The sequence below is a fragment of the Capsicum annuum genome, unplaced genomic scaffold (genome assembly GCF_002878395.1).
Source record: "Capsicum annuum cultivar UCD-10X-F1 unplaced genomic scaffold, UCD10Xv1.1 ctg2759, whole genome shotgun sequence".
NCBI lineage: Eukaryota > Viridiplantae > Streptophyta > Magnoliopsida > Solanales > Solanaceae > Capsicum > Capsicum annuum.
In genome coordinates, this window is record NW_025833971.1 from 1,008,167 (window position 1) to 1,026,186 (window position 18,020).

The window sequence follows — 18,020 nt, forward strand, 5'->3', positions numbered from 1 at the left end:
TAAAACATAAATGTTATCAACGTGTTCAGCAATAAGAGAGATATTTCTTTTCTCATGTTTAATTGAGTAGCTTTCAGCTTTGAAGAGCACTCCAAACCCGGCGTCACATAGTTGACCGATGCTGAGAAAGTTATGTTTGAGACCGTCTACTAGGTATACTTTGGTGAATTCACATGATGAGCTGAGTCTTACTGAGCCGACTCTAATGACGTTGCCTCTGGCATTGTCACCGAATCTGGCGGATCCCCCATTTATGTTCTTTGAGGAAGAAAAGTTCTTATTTCCAATTATATATCTGGAACATCCACTGTTAATGCCCCACATTTCTTTTCTATAGCTTTTGCATTTCTGTTCCTCATTAGGTCCACCTCTTGCCATAAAGCACATGTTGCAGCCTTTATTTCTTCTTTAGTTTCATCTTCATTGCTCTAGCCCCCAAAATTTTTATTTTTTTGGATAATCATCGACTCAATTCTAGATAGCTTTGTTTGAAATGTCCTGTCCTTCCACAGTAGTAATAGAGATCATTATTTCTGATGTAGTCATTGTTCCTGTCTCCCTAGGATCTTTGCTATCTCTATCTCATGATTTACCTTACCCCATGGTTTATGAGGGTCATTCTTTTGCTATCAACATTTTCTAGAATTTCCTCCTCTCCAATTGGAGTAGCATTGAAGGTTACTATTTTTTTTCATCCTTATGAAACTTCTTGATATAATTTTTCTCATATGCAATAAGGTTACCTCACAGTACATCATATGTCATGTTGTAAAGGTCTTCGTCTTCCAAAATAGCAGCCTTGGTTTCCTAAATCTTTGGGAGACTTTGGACAAGCTTGTGGACTTGCAGGTTGTGAGCGTAGATCATCCCCAGTGACTTCAGTTCGCACACAATTTTGCTGAATCTATCGAACATTGTTTTAATATCCTCATTTTTCTCCATTTTGAATAACTCATATTCATTCACAAGAGCAAAAAATTTTGACTTCTTGACTTTTGTGTTTCCTTCATATGTTACCTCTAGTTTGTCCCACATTTCTTTTGCTATCACACACGTTGAGATCTTGTCGTATTCTTCTTCGCTAACTACATATAAAAGTAAACTTATATCACGTGCGTTAGTTTGGATTGCCTCCTGTTGTTCTTTGGTAATATCAAAATTTTCAAGGTCTTTCATATCAGTACTACTGGATTCTTTATCCTTGTCCTTTTGTATTTCCTTGAGCCTTGGAATTAGCTTAGGACCCATTTTTATGACAACCCAGGCTTGGTATTCATTTGATTGGACATATATAGTGAATCTATTTTTCTAGTATGAGTAGTGTTGTCCATTGAAGTATGGTGGTCTTATGGAGGAGTGACCATCCTGAAGAAGAGCACCAAGAATTTGGTAATTGGCCACTTGATATTTGCTCACTTGCGGGTAGGGAATGCTATCTGTGAGACTTGCTCTGATACTAATTGTAATTCCAGAGGGGGGTGAATTGAAATTTTCTTCTGCGAGTCGACTACTGACTCTTCACAGTCGACTCTCCTGTAGATCAAAATACTTCACAACTAAATTAAACTTAAATAGCTAAGCACATAATAATAAATCATAAAGTAAACAACACAAAGATTTATCCTGGTTCGGCACACCAATCCAGTGCCTACGTCCAGTCCCCTTGGGTTTCAAGTTTTCTTTAGATCGTTGAAGGTTTGGTTTGAGTACAATGATCAAAAACAAGTTCTGAAGACTTATTTTGATCTTCAGATCTTTTGACACGGCTTTAGTTGATGTTACCAAGTTGACTTGATCCTAGTATTTATATAATAATTGTAAACTAACGTTGCAGATCTTTGTAAGACTAAGAATGAGACACTTTGAATTTTCACCTTGAAGTTGCGTAAAAAGTGTCTGTCTTCGGTTTTCTTCTTTTATAGTCTTTGGCTACTGCTCTTCATAAGGAAACCCAAGGGATTTTTTCTCAATCAAGGATATGAATTGATTTCTTGATTGGGTAATGTAGCCATGTATAATATCCATATCATATATGTCCATTTAGATCTTTTAACCACGTCCATGTCAGATATGTCTGTGATCTATATTTCCTTTTTGATTTTGATGCCTTGACAATGTAATTGTGATCTTCTCTTCTTGATTGATTTGGTCTATTGTGAATCTGGGGATTACAACCATGATTATGAAAAGGTTAATCCTTCTTCTATTTTCACGATGCTTGATTGATCTGCTTGCCATGCCGAGGTCTTCCATATCATTGGTGAGATATTATGATTTGATTTCTCATAATATTTGGGACTATGATGCTCCTTCCATTTGTCTTCTTATGATTGATTTTACTTGGATACTACTTGGACACTGTGGATGTCTATTCATTCTTGATGTACTTCTATTTCTGGAGCCAGCTTTTTTTATCTTTCCATTATCACCAGCAGAGATGCACTTGTGAGTTTGTTATTATTAAAATATAAACTTTGGAGGCCAACACCTTGACCTTACCCAAACAATCTTTGATTTTAAAACCAACATCAAGGTTTGGAACAGAGAAACCTTTGGAATCATATTTCATAGGAAAAATCATACCCTAGCTAGATTTGCAGTCATCCAGAAGATTGTAAATCACCCATTAAGCTCTTTCCTCCATACTCTTAAGGAAACCCTCAACCAAGAATTCAATCGGATCCTTAATCATGAGCATGACTTCTAAAACTTAAGTCAAGAATAAACTGGCTCATTGTGGGTAACAATAACATTGGGTTTTTCTAGACCTCTACCCTTAATAGAAGAAAGAGGAATAGAAACAACTCCCTCAAGAATGACCTTAGGAACTGGATATATTCATAGGATGATATTCACAAATGCATCTTGGGTTTCTCAACCAATGTCTTCTCCTCATATCATCACTCATCTCATATCCAATACCAGGAAAACCCCTTCTCCATGGGATCCATCTGTTCAAACCTACATCCTATTTTAGATGTTATTCCTAGTGCTGAAGAAGTGAAAAAGTTATTTTCTCCTTTAAACCCACCAAAGATCTAGGACCGAATGAAATTCATCCCCATTCTTCCATAAATACTAGGACATCTCTGGAAATTCTGTTATTGAATTTTGTAGAAGGACCTTTGCTACCAACACTATAGAAGAAAAGGTCAACTTTACCTACCTCTGTCTCATCCCCAAGTGTCTATAATTCCACATATTTGTGTAACATCTACTATAAAATAGTCACCAAGATAATAGTCAATAGGATCAATCCCACCTAAAGACCCTCATCAGTCACAATCAAGATAGTTTCCTTCCCGACAGTAGAGCTTCTAACAATCTATTATGGTTCAGGAGTTCATTACTCATTTGAATAAAATGAAAGGAAAATAGAGCAACATTATCCTTAAAATTGACCTAGAGAAAGTCTTTGATAGAATTGAATGGTCCTTCATTAGACAAGAATTTCACTTCCTTAAATTCTCCGTAGGACTCACTAAACTCATCATGGCATGCATCTCATCCTCCTTCATTTACATCCTTATCAGTAGAGGTAGAACCAAATTCTTCAAGCCCACCAAGGGCATTAGACAAAGATGTCCTATATCACCATATATCTTTATCATGTGTATGGAGCTCCTGTCTAGAACAATTGATCATGAGGTCGACTCTCCAACTGGAACCCCATCTCTATTACCACAAAGGGATCAAGAGTTTTTTATCTCTTCATTTCTGATGATCTCACCCTATTTGCCAAAGGAGAAAAACTGTCAAACCATAATGAACACTCTCAATATTTTCAGCTATTTCTATGGTCAAAATATTAATACTATTAAATCTAAGGTCATTTTCTCCCACAACTGCTCTAGAGAAGATAGAGATCACCTAGTTGGCCTTCTCAACATTAAAGATAAAGATACTTTTGGATAGTATTTGGGTTCCTCTCTTTTCCATCAAAAACTTAAAAATAGTGATTTCCAATTTATATTGGATAATCTGAACTCCAAAATATACGGATTGAAAACAAATTTCCTTAATATGGGTGGGAGAACCACTATTCTAAAAGCCTTCCTTAATAGCATTCCTAATTATGTTATGTAATGCATCTCTCATCCCCAGAAAATTCACAAACTCATTGATAAGATTTAAAGAAAATTATTTGGGGTTTCACTGAGGAGAGAAAGAAAATACACTATGTAGTATGGAAAACCCTCCCCCTTCCAAAAATAGATGGGGAATTAAAATCCAAAAATCTTTTATAAAAATGATACTTTGCTAACTGGCCTGGCTTGGAAACTTTTGAATAATCCTAACAAACTTTGGTCCAAGATCCTTAAAACTAAGTATGGCAGATCTAGCATGCATTACTGTGCAACTGATTCTAGAACTTGGAAAGAATTTGCAGAGGCTGGTCCATCAGTAAAGAGGTTGCCCAGTGGATAGTCAAGGATGGGTCCAAAATAAATTTTTGACTAGATAGGTGGATACCTGACCACCCACCCCTTAGGGACATCATCCATGGGCCTTTACACAATTATGAGAAAAACATTAAGCTTTATGCCATCTAGAAAAATAATAGATGGAACATTGATGCTCTCTCTCTTAGCATCCCAACTGACATCATATAGAATTGGTCACTCCCAAGCTACACCTTTAATCTGAAGATTATGCGGTCGTTGCCAAATATAGTGACCTAACAAAGAATGGGGTCGAATCCCAATAGAATACGTGGAATCATTTCTCTTAGCTATTGTAATCAATGGGCAAAACTAGAAAAGTAAATGGGGGGATTTGAGAACCAATATCGAACTAGTAGCTAATATCAAATTTGATTACAATCAGTCATAGGTGAACACTAGGATTATGTTCTCCATGGCTTCTCAAATCCACAGGCTTATTATGCTTTGTTGAACTAATCTAATACCTTGCATGTAGAATTTGATAAGTTATGTACTATCAACAGTCTTTTGGACTAGTGGATGGATTTTACCCTTTACCTTTTAAGTCTCAGGATGTAGCCTTACTAACCCTTATCTTGATCCCAGTTAACTATTACTTTTTGAGTCTCTGGTTATTAGATGACAACTAAACATCTTACTTAGATAATACCTGTAGCATGGATCGATAGTTAAACTTTAAATTACTGTTGTATTTATCTTTTCGTAGGCACTACTCCTCTTTTTTAGTAAGTAGCAATAATCTAGGTGGGATCCTAATATTTACAACCGCTAATATATCTATTAAGGTGAATATAATACAATATATGAATGGGTATCGGTTCAACACAACAATAGCACTTTTTCTACTTCGTTAATCCACCAGATTTTCCACAACACTAGATAAGGGTTTCTAGCCGCACATGTTGTGAAATAATCAACAATATTCATGATTGAAAGCATAAGATGAAATCACAATAATGACAAGTAAAAACCCAAAACTTTAACTTAATTAATCTACCAAAATCAATACAAGATAATTTCGAGACAAAAATCTAATTTCAGAATTAAAATATGTTTGTAAGTATCAAAAGTGCGTCACTTCTACTAAAAACATATAAGGGGCATTTATAGTAAATGGGAAACCCTAAAATCAAATCCCAAACTTAAAAGGACTAAAAAGGGTCGGTAGCCACTTATGTGTGTCCACATGCGGCATGGCCATGAGCGCATGCAGCTTGAGGCTGGGCGCATGTAGACACCTACAATTGCCTAAAAAATTTCCTGTAGCTTCTGCTCTCGGGATTTTGGACTTTTGGTACTTACCTTACCCACATGCGGTCCGCTTGTACTACATAAGGTCAACATGTTGACATAGGTAAGTGTCATAAGTTCTTTTTAGCTCTTTTCATTCCCTGGATCTGAATTTTGGCACTTATCTTAGTCTTATACAGACCACATGTGCTATATGTGGTCCACATGTAGACATAGGTAAGTGTCAGGATTTCCAATACTTGCAACCAAGCTTCAAATCTTCAATTTTCATCATATGCTTTGGTCACATACATTTGGAAAGTGTCATAAATGTCCAAAATTAATCAAGTAAGTTGCCAAAAACTCCATTTTCCATCTTTTCCATGAACTTAGCATCCAAAACCTAGTTTCCTGCAAAACATACCCAAAACACATCATATCTAATAAAACAACCTAAGAAACTTACATATTTACCTCATTTTAAGCATCGAAAGAGATATATTTCTATAACACATCAACACCCTCAACTTAGAATATTTGAATCTCCTCAGGCAAAACAACACAATGAAACAAAACAAAAATAAGCACAATCTTAACTAGGAGAATCTAAGCTATTCAAGCCAGTCAATCAACACTTTAAGCTCAAGCCATAGTACCCCTCTTATCTCAACTTTTCAAAACCAATTGTGTATAAACATGAAGCACAACAGTGTGACACAATGGGATCAAGTGATGGAATCATATTAGAAATATACAACCATGCATATATACAAGTTATACTACCCAAACAAGTAAGCAGCTAGTAATATGACTGTAAAACCCTGTACCTTTTCCTAGCTTAAAATCATCTAAAAAATGTTAGGAGATTTCTTTGAAAGATGAATCCACTTTTGTACATGTGGTACTTTTAAAATTTTTATTTTAGTCATATGGGAAATTCAATAAGGTTTCCATCGATATAAAATTTGCCTAAATCCAATAACTAGGTTAGAAGTTATGACTATTTCAAGTTCCCATTGTAAAACAATGTGATATTGGCCAGTGGCACGCCGCTCCATAAGCTAAAATGGCAATTGTCCTTTTTTAGTGTCTCAGCTCAATTTCCTCCGTGTTGTGCCAAAGTTCCAGGTCGCAAAAGAAGTGGAAACGTGATGGCTCTGCGTCGTGCCATCCCTCAGTTTCCCAATTGTCAAATGCCAGTGACACGGCATGATAGAGCCGCATCGCTCCAGGGGTCCAATTCGGAAATTTTTTATTGAAATTACAAGACACGTTCAGGGTTAAAAGGGTCAATTTTTCACCCCTATTTAAGCCCTTTAACACATGATTCAGCCACTTTTCACCCAACATATACTCTCTTCTCTAGAAAACCTCTCAATAACAACCTAGGGCTTTTCATAGAAGATTCAAAATCAATAATTTCCTCCGTCAATCTTTGTGTATTTATGAACCAAGGTTGCATAGTGTTCAGTCATGAACTCCTTTTGTCCATGAAGCCCAAGATTCCCTTTTCTAAATTCAAGTTTATGGATTTTCTCATGAATTTCATGATTGGGCTACTCTTGTTCACGTGGATAATGAGAAATTGAATTCTACTCCATATTGGGTGATAAATTTTATGTGGGTTAAATTATTATAGATATAAATTCTTGCAAACCTATGACTAAACCCTTGAATGATGAAATTAGAATTAAACTATGATGTATAATCATTGTACAATGATGTTTACATGTACCATGCATACAATATGTTTGATTAAATGCCTAGATGAAGGAAAGGTGCCTAACTAGCATGATACCATGAAATCCCTATGTATGTACAAGTTATGCCTATCATATGTTTTGATGAAATGCTTCTATAAATGTATTATGGATTATGATGTTAGTTATATGTTCAAGTAAGTTATGCTTGATCAGTTTTCTTCCATCGAGTCCTGGGGGTACTCGTACCCAAAACATTAGCTATGTGCCTAGAGCCATGTCATGTTTTCACGATACTCTTAGTCAAGCTATGAATCCTTAGACTTCAGACAATCTTATGACTCACGAAATATCCATGATCTCATGAACTCAGTTAGTTGTTAGATATCAGCAGTATTCCATCAGTCAATAGAATTCAGTAACTCAGCCCATGTTAAGTTTAGTAAATCATGTTCATAGACACGAGCTCCAGAGCATCAGTAGATTTCAGTCTCCACTGTCAGAGTTAGCAGTGAGTCCTGATCTTTCAAGGACATGATCATCATTTTATTATCTCAGTAATTAGTTTATTAGTTGGAGTTATTTGGGGACATGTCCCATCAACTCCTTCTTCAAACAGTCTCGTTTAGAGGCTTTCTGGACTACAATATGTTTAGATAGCTAATTTTAATTGTTTTGGGTATTTCATAGCCATCCTAGATGTTACATTTTTATCAAATACTATGTCACAATTTTGAAACTTATGGCCTTTCAGTTCATGCTTTCTGTACTATAAAGTATTTTATACAGTAAACAGGTACAGATAATAGTCATGGGTTAGCTTGTGGTCCTCCAGAGTCATAAGCACCGTGTAGCATTTTGGGTACTAGATTCAGGCCGTTACAATGACTAATATGTCCTTACAATAAAGAAGTCTCACTTACACATATGAAATAATCCATGTTAATGCAGGTACGGTCAAGAGATACTCACACTCATAAAATAAGTTCTAATTAATGTGCATCAAATACCATAGGATTGCCTTTATTTTCCTTAGCATAGTATTTGAACAGTCAAGTTAGGATCACTATAGGACTTTATTCGACTTATAATGTAGGCTTGGGGGGTTGGTGTGATACGTGTAATACCCCGTACTAATCTTAGTTTGATTCAGCTTAGTTACATGCACAAGGGGCTTAAGGACTGAAAATTTCACTAAGTTTTGGGGACTTAGTCATTTTCAAGACCCCTAAACTTTGACGATTTTTAATTTGATCTTCTCGACCCAAAGACATTAGTTTTTGAGTTAAGTAATGTTTAGGGATGTAAGAAGTATGTCTCAAAGAAGTTTTGGATTTTTTTAACAAAGTTTGGGGAATGTTTGGATCACAAAATCATAGGGTCATAGTGATAAGCCCGCGTCGTGGCTCTATTCTCATTCTCATATAGACCGCATCTCAATGAGGGAAATGAACGAATGTGATAGGACTGTGTTGCCGTAAGCCTATCGCATCAAACTTTTGATTTAAATAGTTAAGGGGTAATTATGTCTTTTCCCCTCAACCCAATCGCTTATATCATAACTTGGGCATTAGTTAGGGCATAATTTTGTCCTTCTTCTCTATTTTTCTTCCCAAGAAAGCCATATCCCTTTCTCCTAAAACATAAATTCAATTCCTTCATCCCTAAGAAATCAAGAATTCAAGTTCCCCATATTCAAGAACCTTCAAGAAAGCATCAAGAATGATGTTTCTCTTTCAAAGTAAAAGTTTAAGATATGTTAAGTGTTCATTCATGGGTTCCTTTCATCCATGGAGCCCCAAAACCCTCTTTTCAATTAAAGAATGAATTTTTCTAGTATTATGTTATTTTATATTGCTTAAGATGGGTTTAATTCATGTTTTCATGGTGATTTTAATTCAATTCAGCCATGTATGATTCCATGAAAGATTTTGAATTCCTCATACTATGAATTTGAGTTTCCTATGCTTTATTCAAGTGAATTCCATGTTAACTCCACAACTTTATGATTTTAGACATGTAATCATGTTGTTTTCCCCTATTTAAAGCATTCCCATGTTTAAATTCATGATTTCCACATGTTTGATGGAATGTGTATGCTTATGGGGTATGAACCATGTTCCTTTACTACAGTTTTTAAGCTTGTTATTACATTTAGTGATCATTCAGTGCTTGTGGGTTATGATACTCGATACCTATATATTTTACATGATTTTCAGAAGTTTGATTCAGTTAAACCATGATTATTCCTATCTATTAAGTTATTATGATCATAATGAGCACTTTAGTCATAAAATCAAGTTTAGTTAAAATCAGTCCAGTTTCAATTCTAGTGTCAATTCAGTTTAGAGTAGGATTTAGCACTGAGAGAATCCAGGGATGGAGGCTCACATACCAGTAGAGGGTGTGACCCTTAGTAGCAATCCCTAAGTTCCAAAACTACATAGCCAACGTAGGTTATAGATGTCTACCTACCAATTGAGGGTTGACAAAGTGTTAACCTACCAGTTGAGAATGACATATATCTCATTAGATTACCTGACAGTTGAGGGTGACTCATTTGTCCTTTGGGACACTTGTTTAGTGGATCCATAAAGCCAGCGTTAGTACCTATGGCACGGTACTGATACCCTTTCAACTAGGGTTACAGGTTGGACCCCGATTAGCTTATATTAGAGCATGCTGGTTAGATGATACCTCCCACAATTTCAGTATAGTATTCATTGTATATTCAATTCAGGTTTGCTTGACCAAAGCATACAGATTTATAGTTTTTTAAGTTATATTGATTTCAGTTTTTAAGATTATAGATTACTTGAGAAATATGTATATGCTTGGTCTTGTATTCTCAGATATCACAGTTTTCATGCATTCATGCTCAGTTATTTTATGTTGTTTAGTTAGTCCTTATCTCATGTGCATAGTACCCTATGCATTTTAGCTAGACCTCATCTCATATACCAGTGTATTCAAAGTACTGACCGTATACTCTTATTTAAGCTATAATGTCTTATATCAGAGGTTCAGAGGCTCAGTTTCCCGATCGCAGTTAGACACCTAGCATTACTCAGTAGTAGTAGTGGTAAGTCCTCATCCATTGAGGATATAATTTATTATTCCAACTATTTCAGTAGTTCTTTATATTCAGTTAGACAAAGTTAGTTGGGGGCTTGTCCCATTAACTCCTCGATCAGTTAGAAGCTTTTCAGACAAATAGTTTGACAGTCAGTTAGGTACTTTCAACTTTTATTAGTTATCTCAGACATGACAATATTATGTATTTCAATAATTCAGTTTTTAATTGTTTATTAGCTTATCTTCCGCATATGTTATGTCAGTCCTATTTTATTTAGTGCTCACATCACGTGCTAACTCATGGGTTAGCTTGTGGTCATTTATGACTGTAAGCACCTTTGTCACAGCTAGGGTGTAGCCTTGGGTCATGACAATATGGCTAAAGTAAGTGGCTAAGCCTCCTTGGCACTATACTAACTTTGGGAGTCACTCATTAACCATCTTTATTTTTATCCACCCTTATTTCTCCCTTTTTATTCCTTATTGCACTTTAAGTTGGGTGTGGTCTTTTATTCTTTCCTTTTCACTTTTTCACACTTTTTACTTTCTTTTATTTTTCTACCTCACCTAACCCTACTAACTTTTTCTCTTATTTTACCCTTCTACATACCCATTTTACATCACACACCCCTATGATAGCCACCCTCAACTTAGGCGATTTGCCTGAGTTGAGATGCACAATGTCCAATTAGGAATGGGCCAAAATAGTAGGTTATTACAACACAAATAAGAAGGTGAAAGGTGAAATAAGAAAAATAGGCTATAAGGCTCAAAACAGGGATCAAGAGATACTATTTCACATAGGGAAGGTCATTTCGGCTAAAAATGGACTAAAATAAAAAATGGTCTATGATCCTTTCCTAACCAACTATCCTACAACCTAGGCAAGACTAATCGGGAAAGTTTTGAATTCAACACACAAAGGAAACTAAGTGGTATCTCAAACACACGTGGCATAGAGTCACATCACAAGATACTACCAATCCGATTCATTTAATTGTTAGCAATGATTATCATGTCTCTAGTTCTAATGCCATAACAAGATCCAAAATATTCACACATATATACATTTATATAGTTCTAAAACTAAATTTTAGAGGGTTATCATTTTTCTCAAAAATCAAATAAAAACATGACAACGACCCTAAATACTTAAAATTCTCCTAATTACACAAAAGCACAACACAATACAAAAAAGATACAATCGACAAAATTTTAACCTATCCATGCCGGTTTTACAACCATACCACAGCCGATAGGAAAAGAAGCATGACAACAACAACCCATGGCAGTTATGGTAGACCCTCCCCCTAAGTAAAACTGTGCATTATCCCCAATAAGCTAAAATAATATAAAACAAAGGGAATAAGGATATGCCTGGGATGCACTAGGTATCCATGTCATTATCTTCCCCAGATGAGGGTATATTCACTATCGGAGGCCATGGTGGTTACGGTGCACTACCGAAAGATGCACCCACAGCTTACTCGGCATTCCTCTGCCTATCAACAAATATAGTCTTCATCAAATCATAGGTGGCTCTTATTAGGGCTTGCTTATATGGCTTATTTGGATTCTACAATTCCCACTCTCGACTTCTCTTGGTCCCAACTACGAGGACCCCCACATCATCCTCCATGAATAAATCAAAGTGTTTGGGACAACACAAAGGTGATGGCTGAATAATTGGGGATATGATTGAAGGAGTTGTTTCCATATAGCTCTTTATGAGATAGCGTACCTAGGCTTGTAATACATCCATATCCTCACTAATTTCTCCTAGATTTGATATTTCAATCCTGCTGAACTTGATTGATACTCGACTATTAAAAGTGTCTATCCATGATTTCAACTTAGCTCATAGCTTTGACATCGTAGCCCAGTGTACAGACTACAATCTAGCCTCAGCTGTCTCTAGTAAAATATGGATCTATGGCAAGATCTAATCATATAATGTCACCACCTTGGTCTCAAAAATTGATAACAAAGTTTCCATCACCTCTATTCTCTCCTAAACACCTGGTATATTTGGCACACTGGCCTTTGTAACAACATTCTTATCAATAGTGTCTATCACAAACACCACTCACATATCATCTAGATGATGTATTGTCATGCAAACATTAAATACTATTTTTTCATTGTTCAGCTTAAAGGTGATAGTCTTCAAGTCCATATTAATCAACACCTGACCAATGGATAAGAAGGGTCTAGCCAAGATAATTGGAGCTTGGACATCCACTTCACAGTCTAAAATTATAAAATGTGTTCGGTAGGTGAAGGATGACACCCTTATTTCTACGTCATGCAAAATACCCACTGGCTTCTTTATAGAAGCCATCAATAGCCTTGCAGTGTAGGTTTGAGTTCTCCTAACCCAACACCTTGTATATTAATAACAACATTACATTTGTTCCTACTCTCGAATCACAAAGAGCTTGATTAATATCAAAATACCCAATAGATTATGGGATGGTGACAACACCTAGGTCCCCCTTCTTTTCTACTAATGGTGCATAAAAAATTATGCTAAAATGTTGTACCTTATCATTGGGATCATCTGCTACCAAGTTTTCACCATAGTCACTCTTATAATCATCATCACTACAAGTCAACTTCTCAAACTCAGCTTCAGGTGGCTTGTCAGTGCAATATTATCCTTCTTCAGCTTCTTTGAAGTAGGCACAAAATGCTCATTAGGTAGGGTACCACTCCTAGTGTTTATAGCCAGACAATAAACAAGTGTTGGAGGATTCTACATAGTGTCACTAGGAAGGGCACCTGGCTGTCTGTGGGCCAAAATGGCAAAGAGTTGCTAATACTATTGTTTTAATTACTTGATCACAGTTGTATATGACTCAAACTTTTGGGTCAATCTTAAAATATCGACCTTAAGTTCTTTAAGGTAAGTTTATTGGCTCTCTTGATCCTTCATCTACTTAGACAACATTTCTTCTATTCTTGATTTCGCATCTCATCTGATAGGTGAAATGTATTTGTCTTATCATCATAATAGTTTTGACCTTAATTTCCCTGCCCTTGGGCTTGGAAACCTACCAACTAATGATCCAAATACTTTGCCTCATCTTTTAACTCAGACTAATGAACTCTAGAGGCTACACCCTGAGCCCCTACTTTATTAACCTTTGCAGAATTTATTAGTGCAAACTATTTGGCCAACTCACTAATATCAATTTGTAATAGGGAAATCTTTTGAGATATAACATCCTCAGCCACTTTTTGCTCACTGGAAACTCCAATGGTATAAGTGCTAGAACCTCTCTTAACCTCCCGAGTTTTCCATCCTTAGTAAGTTAGTGAGATCTAATCCATAACACTAGAAGCTCTCTCCCATCGCAATCTCATAAAGCTCCTGTAGAGATAGTGTCTTCCATCGCTTTTGAATAGATAGTTAGGACTCTATAGAATATTTCCAACAAGCTTATGCGTGAAATCCGACGGTTGGGCACCATACTAAGCTTCTTCTTGAACCTGAACTATGCCTTGTACATTGATTCTAATTACAACTGCCTAAAATTATAAATCTTATCCTTCAGCTGCAGCACTCTAAATGGAGGAAAGAACCTGTTCAAAAATTGTCTATGTAACTCATTCCATGTATTGATAGATCCTCTTGGAAGTTCCCTCAGCCATAAAGATGTTTCTTTAGTAAGTGAGAAGGGGAACAACCTCAGTCAAAGTGCCTCTTGATCTATCCTAGGTATCGTATATAAAGTACAAATCCCAGTAAAATTTGCTAGATGCATGTTTGCATCGTCTGTAGGCAACCCTGTGATGAGTGGTGAATTTACTACTCATTTGCACTCTACATTTGTGCACATTAGCATAATTTAAATGTATAAGTCAGACAACATTTTTATTAAATTCTCTAATTTCCATATCTAGTAGGTATACAGGCCATGGGATAGAATGATATGGAGTTGAGCTGAAAAGGAACAAAGAGGAGAAGAAAAGTGCACAACGAAGGACCATATATAGAATGTGGCTCAATTACCACAATCGCGGTCAGAGGGTCGCGATCGCGGATAGTCAAGATGGTTAGAAATCATGATTGCATGGATATAACTACAGTCGTGATAGCTGCGACAGCAGCAAAACGGAATTAGGCCTAGGGACAATTTTGTAATTTTCAGCAGTGGACCTTAAATTACTTAAAAGCCTAAAACCCTTTCCTATTTTGGGCATTCTAGATACTAGCAATATTTTGAATTTGAAATGGAAACCTTAAATTGGGAAAGAATATTAATTTGATTTGGAGAATTTGAATTTCGTAATTTCTTGAAAAATGGATGCTTTTTACAACCCTTATGGTATATTTTCTCTCCTTTCATCACGAGTAGCTAAATTTCATTGTCTTGGGATTATGTTGAACTAAGGTGCAATTAGTTATGGGTTGTGATGTATTTATGTATATTCTAGTTACTTGATGACACGTTCTACTATTGCATGATTAAAATGGTTGGGATTTATGGGTGAAAACCCCATATAATCAAAGTGGGTTTGTGGATAAAAACCCCAAACTCTTGTAATCTTAAACCATTCTTGACAGAGGGGTTTTGGTGAACTTTTGTAACCCATATAATCCTTGAAAGAGGAATGTGAGAACCAAGGCAATAGTAGACAATTATTGGGTTTGGTTTGTTAATTTTCACTATCTTAGACATAAGAATGATTATGAAGTCGACTATATCTTGGGTATTTTTCTAGAAATAGGGATACCCAATTGAGGTAATAGGTGAATATAATTAACACACTTATTGTCAAACCCCTTTTTCAACCGAAAAAGAATTAGATTTTTAAGTTTTGAAAGGATTTTATTATTAAAGTGACAAAAAAATGAAAATTTTGTTTTGAAAAGGATTATTTACATTTAAACTCAGAGTCGCCACTTGGCATAATTGGGTATGCCAAGTCACCTTTGGGAATCCTTTTTCAAAATCAATTTTTACCCTAAAACTGATCCGCGAACAAAGATTCTGGTTAAGGAATTCTGTTGACTGAGGGGAAGGTATTAGGCACCCCTCGATCCCGTGGTTCGACCACGGTCGCTTGGTAAAGAGTATCGGCTAATTTGACATTACAAATGTATAAACCACACGAAACAAATAAAACAATCAATCAAACACACGAAACCAAACAAATCCAAAATATAAGGTTCAGTCCAATTATACAACCCCAAAATAGAAAAATGCTGAAATGTAACCTACGTTAACCTAAACTATGCTCCAAATGCTTTACCCGATGCCTTGGACCTTCGGCACTGACGTCCTCCGGGTATAATATACTTCGAGGCATTCCCCAACAAATAAACACAAGTACCTCGGGGCATTCCCCGGCTAAATAAATACATCTGAATTAAATACGATAAACTAAAAAAATATTCAACATGCACGTCTAAACATTCAACTAACACATCATTTCTAAATTTGCTTACCCGAACCTAAACATTTGCCTATATAATTTGACCTATCATGATACTATCAAATTCACGAACTTGATTCCAAATTAATCAAAACAACAACGAACCAACATTAAGCCAAATTCATCCTTTTTATCAATCTCATAATTCCACCCCAAATTCATTCTCAACCAAAGATTAGCACATGCTTTGATTATCAAATTACTTCTCAAAATTCGAAACCAACATCAAACACATACACCCAATGAAGATTCAAACTAATTAGGAACATGAATTATTCATACCCACAACAACAGTTAATGCTACTAAAAATACTCAAAACCACATCACAAAATCATGACATAACCACACTCGAGATAATAAAGACGTAGAGTAAAGAGATGGACCTTAGAGTAACCGATTATGTTGATAATAATGTTTAAGAAAACCAAAATCCGAGATCCCAAATAGAAAACCTTGACAACGATGAAATCCCAACTCGGTATAGAGGCACAGCAATCCAAAACCAACCACAACAATATAGCGGAGATCAACTGTGTACGAATTTCCTAAAACCAATGCTAAAAATGAAGAACCAAAAAAAAAATAGAAAACTCAATTAAGCAACTAAACCAATATGCCTATCAAATTATTCTGAAATCGATTCAAAACAGAGATGAAAAAAATTAGCGGTGGTTCGATCGATGATGGGAATCCCAACGCGAATAATAAATTTTGGCGAAGCTCGTCGTTTCCAGCCAGATTCAACTGGAATCGACCAAAACAAATAGTTTCGGTGATGGTTTCATTGAAAAAGCTTAAACCCTCTATTGTCCCTCTCGATCTCCCCGATCTCTCTCTCTTTATGACTCTTTCTCTTTCTGTTCTACTCTATTTTTGTATGCGTGTGTGATTTAGCGTGTAGATGTGTGTGTATGGTAAATCTCTCACAAAAATAAAGTCCCGTCAGTGATGAGTGTGTATTGGAAAAAATGAAGAAAATCAAGAAGAAAAATAGTGCTTCTATGGCCTCCCAGAAGAAGAAAATTGTCCTTTTCTTTTAGTGTATCCCCTCTTTCTTCTTTTCCTTATCTGTGGGTGTATGGGATTTCTTGTGGGGTAGGGAAAAAGGGGTGTGGGTATTAGTCTAGGGAAATTTCCTGGAAGCTACCTAAGTGTCTATATTTCCTTTATGGCCAAGAAAAGGGAGGGGATCACGTAGGGTAGGGGTATGGTAGGGTGAGGTGTCATTTTTTAATTGGAGGGGTAAGGGTTAGGTGTCTATTTTTGATTGGGTGAGTTGTTGGAATCTTTAATAAAGGACAAAATTAGTTAGGGTTTGTTACTTGGATAAAAATAAAAAGGAATAAATAAATAAGTAAAAGATGAGGTGCTTACTCATTTGTTTTTCTTGAAGAAAATTATAAGATGCAGTCAAAGTGCGTGATAATGGAGTAAGAATTATTTTTGATGGTACAAAATTACGTGTCTACATCATTCCACCTTTGAATGTAAACACCGAGTGTTTTCATACAAAGAAGTAGACCATGAGACAGATTTTTGTCCCTATCATTATTCAAGAAAAGAAAAAGAAAGAAGAAGGGCCACCGAGTCTTGATGCACATCCCACCTACCCTAGTTATGAGGGAATCAAGTGATCGGTATCTTATAAGATCGGAAGGAGGTGGACTATATCATGTTAGAGAGTCGAGTGATATTCCATCGAGGTTCCAGCTGAAAATTGTAAGTTAACGCATAAATGAAATTACAAAATCCTATCTATGCAGCTTTTCTTGACTCTTGACTTGAGTTTCATCACCCTGTTCTTCAGGAGGGATCCTGACTTGCAATTTCTTTCAACTAGTTGCTTGGCTTTTAATTGCTTCACTTCGTTGCTCGACAGTCATTTATTCACCCTGTTCTTCAGGCGGGCTCCTGACATGCTATTTTTTACTTTCGATTTCTTCAACTTGTTGCTTGAATTTCAACTTCTTCACCCTGTTCTCCATGCAGGCTCCTAACTATTAACTTCATCACCCTGTTCTTCAGGCGAGCTCCTAAAATCACAATAAAACTAGAAGAAGAATTATCCTAAACAAAGATCATGATAAAGAAATATTTCATTGTCTAAAATTACGGTCCCATTTTCCA

General features: G+C 36.0%; 1 protein-coding gene across 1 annotated transcript; it reads right to left on the reverse strand.

Moving 5' to 3' along the window:
- Nucleotides 1-807: 807 nt before the first annotated feature.
- LOC107852049 lies at nucleotides 808-1,248 on the reverse strand. The gene has a single exon (XM_016697101.1). The coding sequence runs from the start codon at nucleotides 1,246-1,248 to the stop codon at nucleotides 808-810; it is 441 nt and encodes a 146-aa protein (XP_016552587.1).
- Nucleotides 1,249-18,020: the final 16,772 nt, after the last annotated feature.